We start from the raw sequence: 22,992 nt of genomic DNA, 5'->3' as shown, positions 1-22,992 counted from the left end.
ACTATGGTAATTATTACCTCCAGGCCCTGGTGAAATGTGTGAAACTGTATGCGTCCCGATTTATTTTCTTAAATCGTTTCTTTGATAACGTTTACTTTATAATTACTGCTTCATTTTACACCAAACATGCACAATTATGACTAATGACAAAGTTCATACACTATTTTACTTGATGCTGTTATTTGCGTTCAAAACAATAACATGTACATCACAACCATTATGTCGCATGCAGAGGAAGATAGAAAAAGGCTGCTACGTAGCGGAAAATGGGGGAGAAGGGGGTAATCTAATGTACTGCGATACAATTCGGATATTACTTTTCCGGACAAGGATTCTTCGCCGGTGGTAGTTGCGTAGATATCCTGTATGAAAATGCAAGACAAATTTGCCTTTTAGCCAACGTTGTAGATCTGCTATATATTAGAGAATAATACACGCAAAACAGGCTACAAAGACAGATATGACTATATTTAGTTTATGCTACCATGTTTGTTATGTATCAGTAGTTCATATAAACATATTGTTTTCTGCATCAGAAATAATCACATAGAATCAATCAGAAACACACGAATGATTTATATGCAGTCATTAATATGTTTTACTTCCGTATAAGGCACTGTTTCATGTTTTAAACCACCGCTTTATTGAATTACATTAAAAACAGAACATACATTTGAGGCTTAGAGTTATTTTTGTCAGGCAAAACATGCCCACGTGTCTAAGAACATCGTGGACTGCCACTCATTATTATTTATACCCAATTAACCCATTTATTTCCTTTAGGAGAGCCGTTTGTATTTCATGTGTAGTGCCATAAGGTATTGTATAAAGTATTCATATAACCAGCCATAATTGGCGCAAAACTTGTTTTATTATTTGTACTAATGACGTCATTTAAAATAGTAGTAGTAAACACACCAGACGTATTTCTTATATCTCATTCCTATCACGAATAAGATTTACTCCTAGATTTTATTTAAACATAGGTAATTTAATAGCAACTGTAAAGTGTGGTTTTCAAATTGCATATACTGGTTGAGAAAAGGTTTTCCTTGAATTTCAAAGCACTATTTTCATTTAGTTTCGCTTTTATAGCCAGATATTTACACACGTTTGTACATAAGTAATAGAAAGCATGAATGCGCATAATACTATTTTACATAAACCTTCCGTTAAAAGTCAAGATAAATTTAGGTTACTGTATAAATAATTACATTTGTAAATATTATATCCACTGTTATGTTTTCAGACAATTAAACTATTGCAGTGTTTAGACGATACCGATTTACGTATTATTACACAGTTTTTCGTCCTGTAAATAGTATGTATCCGATAATTTTGTTATAATGTTAATGAGCGTGGATTATTTTATTAAAACGCGTAATATTATATTAAAACGTCATGCGACGTAATATAGTAAATCCCATAAAAAAAATTAAAACTTACAAAATAACACAACAATTTATTTTACCTGATTTCTCACATTCGGTGTCTTTACTGCTCCCGCCGGTGCTTTCGGCTTCGATTTGACTCCCGACCGTGTCCCTAACCTTGACTGGTGACGTCACAGGGGTCCGGATGGGGCTGCCAGATGGTGACGTCACGACATTCGAAGCAGCGGGAACGGGCGTTTTCCGTTGAAGACTGGTACAAGGTCTCTGTCGGAAAACAGTAAAAACAGTATGACAGTATTCTTTATTTTCTATGTATGTGTTTTCGTATTATGTGTTTGCATTTTACATTCATATCATTTGATTTATTAAATGTTTTATGGATAATAAACACATATTTGTTGGATAATTAACGTGTGGTTGTTTATTCCTCTTTTTATTGCCAATTGTTTTTCTTCTGCTCCATAATGTGTTCTCTTACTTTGTTATTTAATCTCTTCTTTGATACCTTTTACTGACATAATTGTGTTTACCGATTCTAGTAGATGGTAATTCCTGGTTGAATTCCTATTTCCAGCTGCAAGTCGATTGTCGGCTGCAATTTTCCCGCTCGCGCGCAGATGCCCATAATGTTTCTGCAACTTCCGGTTTATAAGGTAATACATTGCGGTTGCACTGCTCGGCACATTTCCGGTAACATAACGGATTACCTCCCCTATTCTAAATCCCTGATTGTCACTCATATGACGTATTATACTGTTATCGATGTCATCTGTTTTCATCTTGTTGGGGCAATGAGCTCTTGGTAGCGGACATCCGGGTCCTAAAAATGTTAATAAGACGTCTGTGGTGGGTTTTTTTAAAACAATAACTATAAATCATTTCTTTTTAATAATACATAATTTATGTTTAAAACATGTTAATGTATTTCTTAAACATTTGCAGGCTTTTATATAGAGAAAAAGTTTTAATTATTAAATTATATTTCCGTTATAAATCCCTAATAAACTAAGGGTGATATTTAATATGCGAACGCGTGAAAGGACAAAAAAAATGAATGAAATGTATTTAAGCTTATTACTTATTTACATCATTTGCACATGTGACATGCTACTAAAAATTGACAGAGAAATACAGAGAAATATAATGCAGTGGCCATTGAATAAGGTCTATTAAAGAAATCGCTTTATTTTAAATGAACTTATTTACAGCGAACACATTACAAGTACGTTTTGTAATGCAATAATTACGGAGCACATCCTCGCGTGCAGGCAATTGACAAGGTAATCATTTTATGATTGTATAAATAATGTATGTAAAAACAACCGATAACTAGAGGTTGCGTTACACCTCAATGCAAAACTATCTTGGGAGAGAAAAACACCCCGAAATAATCGTATAGACGTGTTTACGAACACACCACAATGTAAATATGATCTAGAATCCGAAAAAATAGAAGTGCTTATAACTTATTCACGTACTTCGTTAACAGGTTTCTGTATTCCCTTTCTTTATGTCATTGAAAAAAGGCATTTATTTATTTACGATCGCCTGTCGACAATGCTGTTTTGTTACATCTCTATCAAACGCGATCTTCAACGATAACGTATGGCGGATATAATTCTTTTATATATCGTTTGACCAAATTAAAGGTATTGTTTATGCGATCATCAAGAAACGTGAACAACGTGGCCTGAGGACGAAAGCTGCTAACAGAACATATATTATTTAAAGAAGTGTTATTGATGTGTCCAGCAACTGGGGTACGGATGATATAGAGGAAATTTGTTGGATTCGATGGATTATCGATTTTAATTCACGAGTGATCATAGAAAATGATAATTTCACGAGTGGCGCAGCCACGAGTGAAAATATAAATTTTCTATGATCACGAGTGAATTAAAATCGATATTCCACCGAATCCGAAAAAAAATCTTTTTATTTTAAGCTTTTTTTTCACAGTTTATATACATTGTTAAAGAGTTTAACTAACGAATTTCGCTGGGATAATGGCGTCATTTCGTCAAAAAAATGACGCTATTTCACAGTAAACAGTGAAACTTATCGATAATTTTCACTGATAATTTTCACTGTTTGAAACAGTGAAATTATCAGTTTTAATTTACTGATATTTCTCTATAAACCACCGGAAAACATAAAATAAACAAATTTTACTTTATATAAGTAGTTGCGTTGACGTTACGATTACTGTTCACATGTTTATGACATATTTTCACTCAAACCCCTTTTAACTTAAGTACTATGATGTTTTGTAATGTTTCCTGATTTTGCACATATACGGATATAGATACGTTTCATAAATGGTGTTAATATATAGTGTACTCAGTGTAATTAAACTTCACTCTTTAAATCTAACCTCCTCCTACAATTAAAGCTTATGCCCGTACAGGCCCCTCACCTCCCGCCACAGACTATGGTCCGGTCGTGAAGGCCTTTTTAAGTTCATATTAACAGTTCGCCACTCTTTCAAGCAGACCACTTGAAGAGCTATACTTTGAAAGTAAGTTTAACAAAGTCAATTAACTTGTTGCATAACCGGAACGTCTGAATGACGAGATTATATAAAAGTAACGTTAAGAACAAGCATAAGAAGAAATGTCCTTAAACAAGATATACGGCGATGAAGTTTATTTTTTTATACTTTTTTTACAAACAATTATTTCTAAAATAATTAAGATCAAAGAGTTATGACTAATGTCTGGGATTGTTTTTTTCGGAACAAAGCCACAGTATGTCCACATGCATTTCCTCGATGACGAACGTAGATTGCAATTTATCGGAGAAACGCCAAACCAAGGTACCGGTATATATCTGAAAACAAGCTTGAAGATGGAGATCCATCGCCTTGTCCACCACAAAACTTAAGCGCTCCAGGTGTTATTTGAAAACTGCTTCAGTCAATCGAAAAGTACCAGTGTATGACGGTGGTGTCCGGTCTTCGTGTAAGCCTTCTTTCGAATCGTGGTTTTTATGTGCAAATGAATATTTTACATAATTAAAATACGTTTCTTATAAGACCTAAATACATGTTTGGCAGTGAAACCAAATTGACATTTTGACAGGAATGCCGTATACAAGTAATTCATTGTACCGACACGTATACTCGTGTAAGTTGCAGAACCATAAAATATGTGCATGTTACATATAAACAAATGTACAAAAAAGTGGAGATTACCCAACTGCGTTCATCCGTTACGTATGGAATCCGGATAGGGCCAAGTTGATTGTCGCTTGTCGACCGTTGAGGTCGACGCACGACATTCAAGCGACGCACGATATGACACTCGACATTTGAAGTCGACATGCGACTATCAAGATTTGATAGGGAAATTTAGGTCGACAGGCGACATTTGCGAGACATTTGCTCGATATAGTGTTGGGTGTCATATAACATGTCGCGCGTCGTATCGTGCGTCGATCAAATGTCGAGTGTCGCGCTCGAAGGTCGACACACGACAATTGAAGTCGATATGCAAAGCGACACGCACCATTCATCGCGACGTACGATATGATAGTCGACAGTCAAGATTTTCTGCAATATTTTTTTTCTTCTAAAACCCAGCGCGATATTCGACACTCAAATCTTGATTATTGTCGCATGTCGACTTCAAATGTCGAGTGTCATATCGTGCGTCGCTTGAATGTCGTGCATCGACCTCGAAGGTCGACAGCGACAATCAACTTGACCCTATCCGGATTCCGTAGTTACTCTATACCGCACAACACAGATAGTACACCAGTTTTCGTTTTACAATTTAACACTTTTAGAAGTTAAAGCTGAATGCTGTCTATTTTACTTGGCTTTTATTTCTCGCAATTGCGAAAATGCCAGTTATTTATTCGGGCCAAATAGCGGGAATTTTCAACAGCATTTTATTGGCTGTTGATAAAGCCCAATTAAGGTGAAAAACTGTGCTAGACAGGGACCCAAACAAAATAATTTACCTTCTGCGATCCACGCATGTCGCAAAACTTCTTCCATCGTGATTCGCCTGTCGGGGTCGGGGTTTAGTAATTTCTTAATGAGGTCACGGCAGTCTAAAGAAGATAAATGGGTAAGGCGGATAACTCATTTTGGCGTATAAGACAACATTTACTGTTAACATCGCGAAAATGAAGCACTTCTCGATACTTTTAAACCTATTTTCTATGTGCATGGCAAATTTCAGACCGATATTTCACGTAGAAATGCATGAAAATGCATTTTATTATAACGCCTGGTAAGCCATCTGACTTTCGCGGTCGGAGCTTTGATTTATAAAGGGCGTTTAGGAGTAAAAATATTACCGTAAATACTAACAATCGGTCAAAATACTGGAATATTGTTACAAGCTACGTAGAAAAACACGTATAAAACGATTAAAACGGGTTATGAGTTCTTTCAGCTCAAATTGTTTCGATTTGAGATGCTCAAGACGAGTTTGTCTACGATTTGTTTTCTTATTTTCCTCTGAAAACGCTTGTTTTTCTTAAAAACTCGCAGTGCTCCTAAAATTCATGAAACACACGCATTTATTCCGTGAAACTTGCCAAAACGCGTAATAACCCACCCAAAAAATGGTGATTTTCTGTAAATACAGCTTCTTTGTGACTGGGCCTGGTTTGCGTTTAGGTCACAATATACCAAATAATTTCCCTATATAATAAAAAAAATAAAAAAAAATAAATTCAACATTTTGCACATAGAGACCCCCATAACCATACCTTTTCTTAAAGGCCATTCTAAGCGGAATCGATTTATGCAATAAAAAAGATATGTCATGTACAATGCAAGAAAGAACTTGACACAAATCAAAATCGACTGTTTTTTATACTTTTTTTCGGCCGTTCCTTAGTGGAATGTAATCTTTTCAGTGCAATGTTTTACTGTAGTTTCCAAGTTTCAGGCATCCAGTAATGAACACCTATTCATGTCCTACAATTATCTCCGAAAGATAAAACCCGAACAATAGTTTTAAGTGTTTAACATGCCTTCGAGTCAACTATGATATTTCTGATATTTTTTTAGAGAGTACAGCCCTACATTAAACGATTATTTAGTATATTGTAACCTATAATGGATGGGAAAGATTATGATATATTATATGTTTGTGATGTTGTTGCTACTCCTTTACTGCTGCTGATGAAACGGATGCTGATATTGATAATGCTGCGTTTGTGGAGATGATTGGGTATGGTAGCTGTTCAGATTGGAGGGCTGTTCTTTAAAAATTGATGCAGAGTAGTTAAAAAACACACTAAACAGGTGTTAACGTATAAAAAAAACGGAAGAAAAGATCAATCAACTATTTATCTGGTATCCATGAGACAATTGTGTTCAATGAACTTAGAATCACATAAATATGTAACACTTAATCTTATAATAGAAATCTCCGAAATAAACAGAGCAATTATTATTGCTGTCATTCTGCTTTTCTGCTAATGATTTAAATCTGCCAACATTTACTAAGATCACTACTATGCAGTTTTCTTGTGATAAAATTATCCTCGGGGGAGGACATCTTGCATGAGTTATATTGTATATCCTCGGGGAAGGACATCTTGCATGAGTTATATTGTATATCCTCGGGGGAGGACATCTTGCATGAGTTATATTGTATTTCCTCGGTGCAATGCGTCTTTGGTAATTATTATGCACTCTTTTTCCGGTGACACAAAAGCCGGTATGCTTCGTTCTTTAATATTATTACAAAAGCATGTACAAAGAATAGTCGTGTATTTATGTGAATTAACTAAACACACTTAATGGTTATGTCATCAGAGAAATAAGTGGTTAGCAGTAACACAGAACAATTCAAACTCGCCGCGTATGCTAACAAGAGACAAGCATAATCAGACTCGCATAATTACACTTCTTTATGATAAATAAAAGAAACATTACTCATACTATTTTTGTTGAATCTATGCTTTTAAGTCATGCAATAACTGGACACTTGAATAAGATTTTTTTTGTCGTAAAATGATTAAATATACTACTGTGTGTTCCGTTTCTTTTTGTTTGTATTCCATTTTGAAATACATCAATGTATCTTTATTATTTTAGGGATATAATCGGGATATAATCTTTGAAAGCATGTATCTGCTAATGCTAGTCTCAATAATTACAAATTGTCAAAGGTCTCTTCTGAGTACAATTATTAAGACTGGTGAAAACGCATACAATACAATTTATTATCTAGCAACGAAGGCAATACATAATACGTATCTATACACAAAGGCGCAAGTATTATATTGGGTAGAATGTAGCCTGTTATCTTACCTCTAGTTGTCCCATCAGGAAGTGGGTTCATCTGTCCAGTTATCATTTTCTGGTGGAGAATTTTGATGTTGAATGGCTCCACGGTGAAAGGAAGGTTCCCAGTCAACATGGCGTACATGTTCACGCCACTGCAACATTTGTCAAATGCAACAGGATAATACATTAAATAGGTTTCGCCTGTTTCTAACAACCATCAATACACTCTCATAAAAGAAGCATTGTATCGCATACTTTATCTAAAATATGCAAACCTCAAAGGAAAAAGTTGTTAAGTTTGCGAAAATGCGGTTGTGCAAAGTTTGTACCGGTTGCTGCTCTGATTCAATTGATTTTCATGTTCGACAATAGCTAGCATTGTCTTTGGAACGACTAATATACAGTAAAAACTATTTGTTATACAAACTGATGCTGTTGGACGTTTACATTGGGAATAATGACTGTCGGTTGTATTCTTTTCTAAAATATCTCAAACAGCGGCCTTTATCTACGTCTCCCCCCCCCCTCTCCTTCTGGGAAGTAATCGGGTATTTATGAAAATCGAATAACAATACTGTCTTGTTGACTGAGCACGCCCCATGAGACCGCACTATTAAACATGTATGGAATAGTTTTCGCGCCCTATTTGTTCCATACCTATGGAGATTGTGACGGTGAGTACGAAACAACGCGTGCGTTATTCTACTGAAAGCAAGCAGTTTTATTATTTTACGTTAACTTCAGTTCATTATTTTCATGCTGGGACCCTGGTCTTCACATAACGCAGTCAAAGGCGCTGAAAGACGTCGTCATTCTCGAAAAAGACACATGAACATATCGTGAAAGTTCGTTTGTTTCGCGCGAATCACCGGACCCCAAATGACCAATCAGTAAAGTATGCATAGATACCGGTGTGTATGGAATTCGGAGTAAGCAGCGAAAATAAACAATGTATGTTTTACAGCATCACACATTTGATTCTGATCGGTTCTCTTTGCAACACTTCAACGGGAAAGAAATATGTATTATCGTGTTAAGTTGTCAAACGACCGCCGTTTAAAATGTGTGTGTATTTTTAATCTTCCGTATCAAATTAATGTAAGCATAATATTTAAAACAAGTTACCAAAAGATTAAGCAAACAACCTTCAACAAATGAACCCGTAGTCCTCCTGTATGTCAATCGAAATTTCAAGATATAAGAAAATGTTGTTCAACGACTGTGCGGAGACATCGTTCCCTACTCACATGCTCCAGATGTCCACCTGCGGTCCGTACTTCCGGCGGCCGAGCAGTTCCGGCGCTGCGTATGCTGGACTGCCGCATTGGGTGACACAGTAATCCTGAATTCTCGGTCCGTCTTTCGTGGGTACGAGCTTCACACAGTTACTCAGGCCGAAATCTGCAAGACAATGTTTTATTAAAACATTCCTGATATGAAAATGTAAAGAATCGCTCTGAGAAAAAAGTGCTTAATGCATGTGCGTAAAGTGTCGTTCCATATAAGCCTGTGCACAGGCTAATCAGGGATGACTCTTTCACTGTATGGTATGTTGCGTTTACAGAATTTCACTGCATACTAAAAATCCTGTTAAGGTGGTAAGTGTCGCCCCTTATTAGCCTGTGTGGACCTAATAAGCTAATCTGGGACGACACTTTACGTACTTCCATAAAGCCTCGTTTCCCAGAGCGTTATTTAAATATGTAATAAATGTTGTTTCTGAATGTATTGCACATATTGTCTATAGTATATTCACTTCAATATAACTGGCTATTGCATAATTATATTTACCAAAGTATTGATCCTGTGTCTATGATGTGTGAGACCTTAAATGAAATTTTAATGAATTTCAATAAATCACTTCACGATGTCGAATACTTTCGCAGTATGGTGACCATTTTTACTTTCATTTTATTACCTTTGTGGCGTGTACTTTAAGTTTGTTGCTATCAGAAACTCTCTGTTCTCTTGGTTGTGTTCATTTATATGAAATTAGCAATTAACGAAACGATCATGACGAAATACCAAAGATACTTTAAAAAAATAATACAAATCACGTTTACATATACAAACAAAAATGTTTTATTAAAACATAGAACATAATATAATAATAATAAAATAGTGCACGTCTAGTGTGTGAGTTACATAACATGATTTGAGTTTTGATGCACCAGCTGTAAACTTATTACCATTAGCATTACTGATGCACCGATATACAGTATTTGACACACACATGACTCGATATACAGTATTTGACACACACATGACTCGATATTGTTACACAGAAATAGGCTCTAATTTGGAGATCTATAGTTCTAATAGGTCATAGTTTTAAAAATATCTTTATAATCCTTTAAACAACGGCCTAAACAATTCTCACCGATTATTTTCATGTCCTTGAACTCGTCCATTAGAAGATTTTCTATTTTCAGATCCCTGAAAACAACATACAATTAATTAATTTAAGCACGCTGATACGATAAAAACACCTCTTTGATTACGAAAAAGAATGGGAAAATCCTATTACTTTACGACATACTTCAATGAGTGCTTGTAAGTAAGAGATCAGGATATTTGATCACCTTGGAATACAATCTAACTTTATTGACACACACGCGCGGTTTCAAAGGAGGAGATGACGTCATGAAAACAAGAATGAAGAACACATTCGATTAGATGAAGAAAATAGAAATGAGCGTCAATGTGTCAGCGCAAACAATACTCTTAAGTCTATGCTATATACCAGTAATATAATGGCAAAGTTTGTATTCAGCAAACGGCATAGCCTTGGTGAATCTTCAAGTAACTGGTTTACAAACTTGGAAAATCGTATCGCATATAGATCAGTTAATCAATAAATAAAACATAAAGGACGCCAGACATACTATTATTTAATGGTTATGAGCTTAGGTTAGCTATAATTGCACTTGTTTGTCAAAACATTTTTTTAAACATTTCTCATTCTGCTTTTGTTTTTGGTTATTGACACATTACATTATTTTATATATAATAAGTATCATTTGGTTACAACATAGAAAGAGGGTCATTTAAGTTCGATACTTGAACTAAATTGTTGATACATTTTGAGTAATCTCCGCACACAAATGACACATTTCCATATAGATTTTAATTTTACTATTTATAACATTAAATATTGTTTCAAATTTGACAGAGGCATGTTAACGACAAACCTGTGCAAAATTCCCAGCCGATGTAAGTAGTCCACAGCAGACACAATTTGGCGAATGTATTTCTTAACTTCCGGTTCCGGCAATTTTCGTCGTTGCGAAATATAGTCCATCAAGTCCCCGCCTCTGCACAGCTCGGTTACGAGATAGTAGCTGTTCTGCGTCTCCATAATTTCGAGTAATTGTACAATGTTCGAGTGGCGAACCATCTGCAGGATTTTCCCCTCCCTCCGTAAGTTTTTCCGAACATAGGAGTCCTCGCGACTTTTCTTCTTGTCGATTATTTTCACGGCCACCTATGATATTAAGTTGACATTAAAAAGTAAAACAGATTCACAATTTAAAACACGTTTTTTATTAATCATATCCACACAGTGCGAACAGGTTTCGAGTGTCGTTATTTTGACAAATGTATGAGGTAATAGGTCGTATGTGTTGTTTCGTTTAAAACTACGTTCTTAGTTTATGTTCTGGAACTGCGAACGCTATATCCAAATGAAAACTAAACACACGAATATTATACCCTACATTTCGGACATGTCAACAACAACATCATTTCAAATTATAGTGAATTTCATGCTATTTTTAGACTACGATTATCATTTCTCTGTATGTGTTGCCTATATGAACATCGGGTTACTTATTTTGTCCATGGAACTCAGGTAAGCATTTTTAAGTTATATTTGGTTCTACCATTTTTGAGAGGCACGGAAAAGAGCTATGTATGCCTTAAGGAAGTACAGCACGGTTGCACTTTTTGTGGATTAAGGTTAATACTATAGTTAAATTTTGAAAAACATGTCTTGATTGCTCTTGATTATAAAGAAGTCTTAATCAAAAGTTGGACTATTACTCAATGTGGTATGGATTTGCACGCAAATATCACATGCAAATACATGGTACTTAGTACTATTCACTTGGTACTATTCACAATCAGCGACTGAGTTTATTGCTTTGTGCATATTGGATTTCAAAAACAGTTTGGAAAAATTAAATTAATTTCTTAATCTGTATTTCAAACAACCGTTGAGATTTTCTCTCATTGAACGTGCAATTTCCCATAGGTAAATATCCGTTTACTTACGCGAAGAACAACATCTGAAAACCATGAGTTCATCGATATTTTAGAAAAACAATGTGATTTTATTAAAGCTACACAAACGAAAGATGAAGTTCGCGCGGGTTATGGCTTATTTTAAAACGATTATTCTGCTAAAATTAGGCTTCCAGACAAAGCTTAGATATTTGCCGCTGAAGCAATAACGAATCAAACAATTATAACAAGCAAATTCAGCGGAAAAATCTATAAAATGCCAAATGTCAACCAGTGCAACCGCAAAGTTAAACGCAAATTTAACCTAAAATTGCAAGTTTCCTTTTAAAGAATGCAATAAGCACAAAGTCTTAAAACTTAAACCTTAAAATGAGGACCAAATCCAATTTGATAGCAGCTAATGAGGCTGTATAATTATTGATACAGAGTGTCTTAATTCAGAACAAAATGTATCCTCACTTATTAAACATATGTTGTGATGTTTATAAAATCTGTTAATTTTATCCTGTGTTTCCTGCGATTAACGATATAAAAAGCGTGATAAAAACTTAATTAGGCTTAAATACTACATGGCCTAAAACAATTTTTGTTTTGTAATAAACGTTGGTGTCTTGATACTATGACTACAACTACGACGACGAAGACGAAGTTATGATGATGATAATGGTGATGATGATGATGATGAGGAGGAGGAGGAGGAGGAGGAGGACGATGATGATGTTGTTGATGATGATGATGATGATGATGATGATGATGATGATGATGATGATGATGATGCTTGTGGTGGTGCTGCTGCTGCTGCTGCTGATGATGATGATGATCAGCAGCAGCAGAAATAGAAATACTAGTTGAAGTAGTAGAAGTAGTAGTAGTAGTAGCAGTAGTAGTAGTAGATGTTATGGTAGTGTAGTTTTTAAAGTTGTTACTGCAGTTGCTGCTGTTGTTGTTGACGTTGTCGTTATTGTTGTTTACTTACCTAAACAACATACTTAAGACTATTTACTACCGTAGAAGTGTTGGAAAAGATCAAGAAAGATTAATCTTTTGTCGCAAGTCCTTTTTAGTGCTCACACTAATGTTACAGACCATATTTTGCAAATCAGTATGTGCTTAGAAGCCTTAGGTACGGTATGGAAAGACAACCACTGCCTGTTGCAGCAGACGACAAATGCTATATATAGCGTCTGCTAGGAAAGGTAACCACCACATTTGCATGTTTATAGTTCACCATTGGTACACCGCAGAGGATTTATATGACTAATAGTGTTTAACAGCTTGTAAGACGAGATTGGCCAGTCTAATGTTTATCATTGAAATCTGTACATATTGGCTGCTTTCAGGGAAAACGGGGCTTAATGCATGTCAAATAAGATAAGCATGTGCATACTGATTAGCCTGTGCAATGCGCACAAGCTAATCAAGGACGACATTTTACAACAGCGAACACCTACAGTGCCTTCAGCGCTTTGATTGATGTTATGGGATTGCACGTGTGCATGAAGTCAATCACCATTTTCACAATTTTGAAAAGTTATTATCCAGAGCAGACGTCTTTTATGTTGTAGTGTTCATTTGCTTGATTTAAGAGAAGGTTTTGATTACTTCAATTGGGATTTTAATTGCAAACGCAGTGTGCAAGGACATTTACCTCAAGAGACGGCTCAGCAGGGACCAGATTATCAAAACTTCTTAACTAAATATCGATTTCATATTTAAGTTAGCATTGTCATGAAATCCTTGGAACTTAACATAAAATTTTAGGCCAAAAACTACCCTCTCTAGTACTCTCCTAGTAACCGGGTACCTGTTAGGGAAATAAGTCAGTGAACAGGGCGACAGGAAAACTTCTGATGTTGACTCGGTAATCAATAGTGGACGGGGTCAATGTGACAGTCAGTTGGAGATTTATCATCGATATCAGACGTAAAACAGCGTTAACGTTTTACTATGAACTTGATACTAAAGGAACCCATCTTATTAACCCATGTATGCCTAGCGTCTAGAAAAAAGGCATTGTAAAACAGCGTAGACCCAGATGAGACGCCGCATGATGCGGCGTCTCATCAGGGTCTGTGCTGTTTGCTAAAAGGAATTTCTGTAAGTAATATTCTAAATATAGAAATAAATATACTAGACATCCCTACTTTCGGAAATAAATTGATCCAATTTAGAAGGATGGGAGAGTCCACTAGGCATAAATGGGTTAAGTCGGAGGTAATATAACCGCTGTTGAAAACAGTGTAATGCAGATATCACATTGAACGATTTCGACTTATAATATGCATATATATGTATGTTAATATAAATTTAAATGAAAATGTACTGGAATTACTATGTTTCAATGAAGACCAAAACAGTTATTTGTTTATACAAACACTAAATAGGGTAGGTGGGTCCGCTAAACTCTTGTACGTTAATGTTTAACGATTCACCTCTTAAATATGAGTATATTAAGACGTGAAGAAATTTTAGTAATATTCTTAATTATTTTTTGCTGATTTTAAGCTTGTTGTTTATTTAATTTTATCAAATGTAGCAAACCTTATCAAAACAAAATGTTGATTCAATGAATTTAATCGAATTTGTAAAAACAAAATTCGAACATTCAACACGGAATACAAACACATATTTAGGGTCGTCTCAAAAGGTTTGAACGTTTAAATGGAAACAAACAACTTTTACGCCTTCTAACATTGAATAAGAATAGGTGAAATAAAAACGGAACGTCTGTACGCAGATTACGTTCAAGCAAACGTAAGTTTACGTTTTAAAATAAAACTATAAACAAACCATGTAAATTTTTATCAGTTCAGTTCATATTTTGCGACAATCCGTTTAACCGTTCAATACGACTCTCTTATTGAAGTGCCGTCATATTTGCATGATTTTATAATCGTCATAAAACGAAAATATATAGTGGAACTAGACGAGGGTACAGCTTTGTTCTTGTAAAGTCAACAACCCACTTGGGAGAATGCAAGCAAAGAGTTTGTTTAACGATTAAATAAATAGCTTTGGATAGGTTTACATCACAAATACGATGAAATTAGCCCTTCATGTAGGAAATTAGCGGGTAGGCTACGATTATTATTTAGGGAACAAGGATGTGACATAGCTAAACAAATCTAACGCTTCGGTCTTTCTATTGGATACAATACATTAACTGTCTCTCGCCATTAGACAAAAACGACTGACGGGAAATATCGATCAAAGATGAATTGTTAAAGTAAAAAAAAACATAAAAAACGTTCACCGTATTGTTTTGTTTGGTTATGGCTGTGGTAAAGAAAACAATATACATGTCACATGCATACCCTACTTAAATATTTAATGGTTAGTATTTGAAATGAATTATATATATATATATATATATATATATATATATATATATATATATATATATATATATATATATATATATATATATTATATATATATATATATGAAAGCGATTCTTCTCCACACGGACATTTATAATCACGTCAGTTTACTTGATACATAAACGAAATACTGTTATATCGCTACAATGTTTGTACCCGTTGTTTATAGAGACCATATATATTGAATAAAAGGCCCTTATATAATTGTTATATTATTACTGGTATATTAAAATGAATTTTTCGACAAGGGACACCTCATTTTATACATCCAAATAGGCTCGACAAGACTCGACCTATACGTTGACCCATGACGTAATACTGTTGTATCAGCTAAAGATTTCTATGAATGACGCAATTATTTCTGGCTAAATTACCGGTATCTACATCGAATCTTTCATGTCTATTTGTAATTGAGGGCTGTAAATAAACAGGAGCCCACTAGACCGTAATTTGGGTTGGATCATCGAATTCACTTTGACAATTTCTAGGCTCTTTATACAGGAATTGCAACTGTGAAATAAATGTTATAACACAAATATTTGTATCCCTTACCCTTTCCCCAGTAGGGATATGGAGGGCTTCCTTAACCTTTGCAAATGATCCCTCGCCGAGCGTATTGCCAAGAAGGTAGTTCCCGACCTTCTTCGAGTGCGGGAAGTTGCGCAGTACATCTTTTGGTACATCGATGACTTTCGCGGGCAGGAGTGGCGTATCATTCGGAACCATTGAAAGTACGGTCATTTTGCCAGCGCATGAATACAGACCGGTTCACTTCTGAAAAAATAGGTCCAAAACGTTTGTTTTTTATCTATGATTATATAAATCCTCTTGTCATTTTTATATTTTCGTAACTCTATATTTGTTTCAATATCCAACTATGTGTTCGAATGCTCAAATTATACTATTATCTTCTCAAAGAAGTTCTTTTAACAAACCTACAAACCTGTTCAGTTGGAATTTCATTAAATATATGAACCAGTAAAAGATATAACGTGTGTATTAGCATGCAATTCAAACGAATTGAGCACATATGACAGTGTCGCGGAATTTAGTTGACATTGACGGCTATAATCGCACCTTTATTGAGAACGTTAACCCCTTAGTCTATTCCAAAATCTACATAAACATATTTGTAAACACTTATCGCCGAACTGTTATACAAACAAATGGTAAATACAAAAGCTATTAAACGCCTTTAAGATCAAAAAGTTTTCACGTTGACCATTCATTGGTGACGGTCATAATACTTTTAAGTATATGAATTTTCAAAGTTCATTGTTCTACCAAAATATACTTTTTAGTACAAATCATTGGTATACAACTTATAGAAAGCATATTAATTACTAGTACATGTATCTCTTATTTGTACTTTTATTCTAAGAAAATGGCTCACACTTAAGTACTATAATGCAGTTTGTAGAAATGTTCAGGTATAAGCAGGCATCCCTTTAAGCACGTGTCTTGTGTGGATATTTTAAAATGAGCACGAGAACACGTGTATTATAAAGCAAATCCGTATCAACCTTTTAACGCAGTTTTGATGCAAAATGCATAAACAATCAAAACGACTGTGCTTTGCAATCGCAAACATAAAAAGATTTTTTTTAATTGTATCATTAATAAATATGGCCTTGATTGGAAATGTCACGTTTAACAGTTTTCAAACAAAAAAATCAATTAAAAAACAGTACTTAATTTAGTTTCATTTTTGTTGTTGTTTCCGGTACACCTTTTACAACTTCGCATTAAGAAGAAGACTACACCTTTTTACTGATTAGAGGTCTTTTAAGCTGAGCGTTGTTTTACATAAAATCCTTTGAAGGAAGAATCATCCAATTTGAATAGATACACACAATGTATTACTTTCTTATTTGTACTTTGTCATCCATTAAGGCTTTTTATTGGGAGTGGCGAAGATAAACATTTGCAAAACGCCTTTTGATCCTTTAAGTGTACGCAGTATGCACGTGCATTAAGTAAGGAGATACGTTTTCAAATGCTAGCCCGACGTTTTATAATAAGAAATCCATTACAAACCAGTTAAGCTTTCCTTGATACATTTGCAGATCCGTTTTGTCTAGGTATAAGGAGAGCTCCTATAAATGCAGTATTTGCTAACGCGTTTACATGAATCAGCTTTATTGTGTTCATTGTGAATTAATTATGAATGTTTGTGGTCTTCATTGTTTTTGTTGCCGTTGTTGCTGTGTTATTCTGTGAAACTATTAACATGCCGCTGCCGGTTAAAATCATTTCATAGCCGGTAGCCATGTACTTGTCTACCAGACAAATATATAGTAATAAAATAAAACAAATATTGCAGTATTCTGTGAGTATAAACCATATATAGATTTCACCTATTCTAGTTACTAAATGTCAGCATGCGCCCTATGTTATAACACAATCGTTACGACGCTATCTAAAGAAGCATCACTCTTCGATTGTTAAATACCACAATTTTATGTTAAACCTCACATCAAATCCATTTTACTTAAAATGAGCAAGTATATTTATGTCTCCAGTTTTTAATTTCTTCTTTAACATTCAGAATCTGATATTGAGTTCCATTATGCGCTACAAATAATGTATATGCAAAAAATATCCCCATTTTTTAAATGACTTTTATCAGATATTGAATCTGACGCCTATCGATGAATTCCCCCCCCCCCCCCCTAAATGGTAATGAGTTGAAAGTCACATTAAATGCTTCATTAAGATTGAATTACATGCCTGAAATAAAGCTCATTGTATTTCAATTTAATTCGATTTTCCGCGCCGCAGGGAGACGATGCAAATCTTGACTCAATGAATGCTCAACCGTCACGCATTCACAGCTCGATTATCCTGGATATTTACTTCTTAGTACTTTAAGTTCCTTTCAGCAAATCGATTTCTCACCCAATAAACATTTATTTATGCAACAGCAAGAACAGGTTGTCATGGTAAATCTACCTTGTTCTGTAATGAGTTTTGACAGCTAATTCTTACCTTACATTATTTTCCAATATTAAAGCGACACATGCATTCTATATTTTTCAATAATGCTTCCCACTAATATTTGATATTATTTTTCCGGTTTACAGATATTTATCTATTAAACATATCGTTCTTCCATTGAGTATACATTGATATTATCTAGTAGGCGTTTACAACTCACTGGTTTGGTACAATATTCTAAATTAAGCGAGTATTGTTTGTTGAACATATATTTATATAACTTGTTCTCATACCCCCACGGTCCTTCTCATGTCTGTAAAACTTTTCCTCGACAAAATTATTCAAACGTCGCCTTAACAATCGAATCAATTAAATCAATAGCACGTGCAATTCACTTAATGCTATATCCTTCGATGTGGTGATATATTTGACATCATGTACACGTGATACTTTGCCATGGCACAGTAGGTGTTAAATGTGATGTCGAACAGAAACCAAATCAGGAAAAAACAGCGGCTGTTTCCGGCTATTTCTACTAATAGGTGTAATCGATATCGATTTCATCATCGCCCGTATATTATAACATTTCGTCTCTGGTTTTCAAGGTAAATGGTAATGAATTATGCAGTGCGTCTATAATAAAAGAAACTATTAACAATTCATGTATCTACCCGCGCTAAACAAACGTGTATGGAAAAATAGAACTCGATTAAAACTGTCGAAGAAGATGTGTTGATGTTGAAAATCTGCGATACACCGTCTAAACGTTTAAAATAACAACGTCCGTGCAATTCAATATATAAATACACGTTTGGATTTATTTCTAGCAGATATCAAATGAAACCGTTTGAGGCCAAATGAGCTTTGATCCGGTATCAGCATTCCCCATGTTAATGCAAATACACAATCATGTGCAAACTTCTGCCTTTAATTATTAATCCGACAATCGAACATGCTTCATATGATATCAACAAAGTTCGTCCTCTTTTAAGTTAAAAAGAAAACCTAGTATTAGTCAAATCATTCACGTCCATTTTGGTTCTCTCAACAACGACCTTCATCGCAGAAACCGAGTTGCCTCGCCAAATTGTTTGCACGGTGCAGTTGAAACACCAAGTCAAATACCAGAGATACAATAGTCTTGCTTAATACATTTATATATGATAGTTCGACAATTGATTAATTCTGTCGGAGGCTGTACGACTATATGTCACACTAAAGCGTCGTCTTTTTTATCAAATTTAATTGGAATCCAATGTTCACGTTCCATATGGAAAATGGACATCTATAAAGTATGCATGTCCAGTACTTCATCGAAATTAACAAATAAAGGATTGTCCATCAACATCAGTTTTTTTTTAATAGCATGATATTTGTAAACGTGTCCGTTGTAACGAACATATCCCTGCGTGCACATTAATCATAAGGTTGCCATGTTGCTTTAGTCGTGGGTATTGAGGAAAATCCATTAAGAACGTGTTAATTCAGTACGACGACACGTACGATTAAAAACAAGAATTTATACAGTCATTATCAGTATGATGGGAGGATCACCACGCGGTATAGTTACTCACATGTTATTAAAAGAATTTTTTTCCTTGATACCATAAGAGAAATAAAACCGAGCAACTATATTTGACACAGGTTATAACTTGGTAGCCACTGGGTAGACAAACATGGTTTTCACGTGTTGATGAGTTCATGAAAACAAGCACAGTTCATCTAGGATGTCTGGGCTGAACATGTGTACGCCCAGCTTTTATATTCGTGTCAATTGCATTTTGAACATCGCTCGTCGTCTTTATTTTAATATAGCACAATACTATAATACATACCCAATAAAAATTAGCCCGTACACATCAATAAATCCGCATCTTTGCACAATGAATTCCGTCGCACGTATTAATATATTTTTTATAAAGCTCGCTTATCCAAATTCTGGTCAAACAAAAACCAAACGAAATACAAAATTTAAATGTATCCTATATCAAAATTGATTCAATCCAATCCAAAATACCAAATTTGTCATAACTTAGGTGCAATCAGTCGCAAGCGAAATGCAATACGTGAATGTCAGCCCGCGACATAGACGCCCGTATCATGTACGCATTTGTCACAGATCTGTCAATCCATTGAACAGTGGATGTTTTCGCGGTTGTGCTTCTAACCGATCGCTCGTGATAAATTTCCAATTTAATTAAGTGAAAGTGCGACTTAAGTCTCTTTGAAAGTGTATCTTTTGAAATGATAAGTGTAACGTATAACGTTGCGCTATCGGTAATTTAAAAGCAAAAGATGTGTTAATAAAGTTTGTATTGAAACCAGTTTTTTATGTTGAAGTATCTGCAGGCAGTGTCACGTTTTCAAATAATTCTTCTTCGTAATAATAATAATAATTATTATTATTATTATAATAATAATTAAAAAAATAAAAAATATTAATAAAAACAAAACAAAAAATTACTAAATAATAATAATAATAATAATAATAATAATAATCATCATCATCATAAAACCTATTTCAATTTATATATCCTTCCAACATGGACATCGTTTACCAGATAATTTATTTAATATTAATATATATCAAAATATACATTTCATTCAGGCAGATTAAATGTAAAAAACATTATTTCTGTAAAGTTACTAGATCTAAATAAAATGCTATTTTAAGAAACAAATAACAAAAAATAAAGATGACATTAAAAAAACTACAAAAAAAAAAGTGGATATTCATGTAGATCTGTATCATAATTATCTCACTTGCCTGAGTGTGTACAATTTTCATACATGATAACTTACAGGATGAAAATATTCATAAACTTACTTACGTTCAACAGCGATTATGCATTGATCAATATATAATTGCATCCGTACTCCATTATGCAAATAGTCTCTGTTCTATTAAAGACTTGAATTTTACAAATATCGATGTATTAATTCACATCGAATTATCAGTATAAAAATTAAGGAACGACATACAGATCCGACCACATTATTTTAAACGGCATATATCGAAGTCCCGACTGTCTTTAAACGCCAGATAATAAATCTGCGCATCCAGTTTAGTCGAATATAAGTATAATTGTAAAGATAAGCAAGGCGGTATTGTGAGCTAAGTCGGTAACGGTCCAATGTCAATAACTTTGCAAACAGTCGTGGAGTGAAAATCAAACACTAGTCGTTTCTTCTATAGTTGACAATTTGTATAATATTATTTAATATATTTGCACTTTCATAAAACCTAAATTATGATCAAGTATAAAGTGCTGAACATGCGATATAAGATGAAAACATTTCAATCAATAATTTATGAAAAATTTAAATTTTCGAACTTTATTTGTGCATGGTTTATTGATATATTTTATATGAAGTGTCGATCACGATTTGATGTACAGTATAATTTTGCTCTAAAATCGATTATTTGAAATGTAAAGTTTAAAAAAAGCAATTTCAAGGTCAAAAGAAATCAAAAGAGTCTGATATAACCGATATAGGTGTATTTTACAAAGGACTGATATGTTCCCATGTGTCCACATTTCGTTTTGACACAAATTTATGTACAAAACTTTCGTAACTGCTATCGCTCTTAAGAGTGTGAGCATTTTTCAAACCAAACATATAAGGTCATATTTTCAGTCCTAAATACGAATGTAATGTTTCTGAAAAGTTTGGAAATGAATAGAATGATTCATTTTTTAATGAATCTTTAGCTGTGTAATTTAATTAACACAATGGGAATAGCTTATTACTTTAATATTAATGTTTACTTAGTTTCAAATTGGAAACCTTAAATACTTCTACCTGATCAGTTAAAATTATAAATATCAGTACATAATCGTACAAACATGAAACTAAACGGAAATGTATGTGCATTTTTAATGTAAAATCTTAAACTGTATTAGCTTTTTCTTGAAGTTCTTCTTGTTCTGCATTACCTAACTTTCAAACTGTTTTTAGAGAATCTGCTCATAAAACGGATAGGAAAATCAATTTCATTAAGTAAAAAAACAAATGTAAAATATATAATCAATATGTCATAGATAGAGTTAATGTAATGAAATAGTATCGATGCATATATATAGATGAATTTATATTGAATTTATCGTTAATATCGTGAAGGAGCCACAGTATGTTATTACATCTGTATTCTTTGCGAAATATAACGACATCAATGGTAAAAAACATCACTGACAAAAAAAAAACGCACACAAACTTTGCTTACTTGCGGATGACACAACCATTATGTTGATGGAGCTTATAAATGTGATCAAACGCTACAGACATCGCATTCTTTATCATGTTTTGATTTTGGAATAAACATTAAATTTGATAATAGAACAGAACAGAACAGAACATAATTTTATTACACATAAACTTTTACAGTTCCTAGTGTTAAACAAAAACAATAATACAAAATGCATGAATATTGTAAGTGGATTTAGCAGAAATGTTATAAATAGTTATGGATGAACTTTAACTTGAACGAAACTCGTTTTTAAACACATGTTAACAGTGTATATGCTACATATGGGTGCGCTTTACTACTTTTATAAGCATTAAGGAAAATTAATAATTGTAATTTGAGGAGCCCATGAGAATATAACATGCTCATCCCAAAACCACACATTTAAGTGCAACGGCACGATTACAAAATTGTTGAACATGTATAATTATACATCAACCACATTTCGATCGAGGAACCACAATTATACAGTACACTTCGAATCACAAACACAAAATCAGGTATCGAAAAAGTACGATAATACATATAATTAATATGAAT

At 34.1% G+C, this 22,992-nt stretch overlaps 1 protein-coding gene across 1 annotated transcript in view; it reads right to left on the bottom strand.

Moving 5' to 3' along the window:
- The window catches only part of LOC127852636 (hormonally up-regulated neu tumor-associated kinase homolog A-like), a 37,892-nt gene extending 21,862 nt beyond the window's left edge, over positions 1-16,030 (bottom strand). Inside the window, exons 1-8 of the mRNA XM_052386590.1 lie at positions 15,822-16,030; positions 10,839-11,131; positions 10,028-10,083; positions 8,895-9,048; positions 7,672-7,799; positions 5,358-5,450; positions 1,925-2,214; positions 1,472-1,658 (exon numbers count right to left, since the gene is read on the bottom strand). Of these exons, the coding sequence (XP_052242550.1) occupies positions 1,472-1,658; positions 1,925-2,214; positions 5,358-5,450; positions 7,672-7,799; positions 8,895-9,048; positions 10,028-10,083; positions 10,839-11,131; positions 15,822-16,010 (1,390 nt within the window). The 5' untranslated portion in view covers positions 16,011-16,030. The remainder of the gene's footprint in view (positions 1-1,471; positions 1,659-1,924; positions 2,215-5,357; positions 5,451-7,671; positions 7,800-8,894; positions 9,049-10,027; positions 10,084-10,838; positions 11,132-15,821) is intronic.
- Positions 16,031-22,992: the final 6,962 nt, after the last annotated feature.

This window comes from Dreissena polymorpha, chromosome 12 (assembly GCF_020536995.1).
Source record: "Dreissena polymorpha isolate Duluth1 chromosome 12, UMN_Dpol_1.0, whole genome shotgun sequence".
In the NCBI taxonomy this organism is placed as follows: Eukaryota; Metazoa; Mollusca; class Bivalvia; order Myida; family Dreissenidae; genus Dreissena; species Dreissena polymorpha.
Note: the sequence above shows the minus strand (reverse complement) of the source record. Positions and strands in the feature narration are given on the sequence as shown.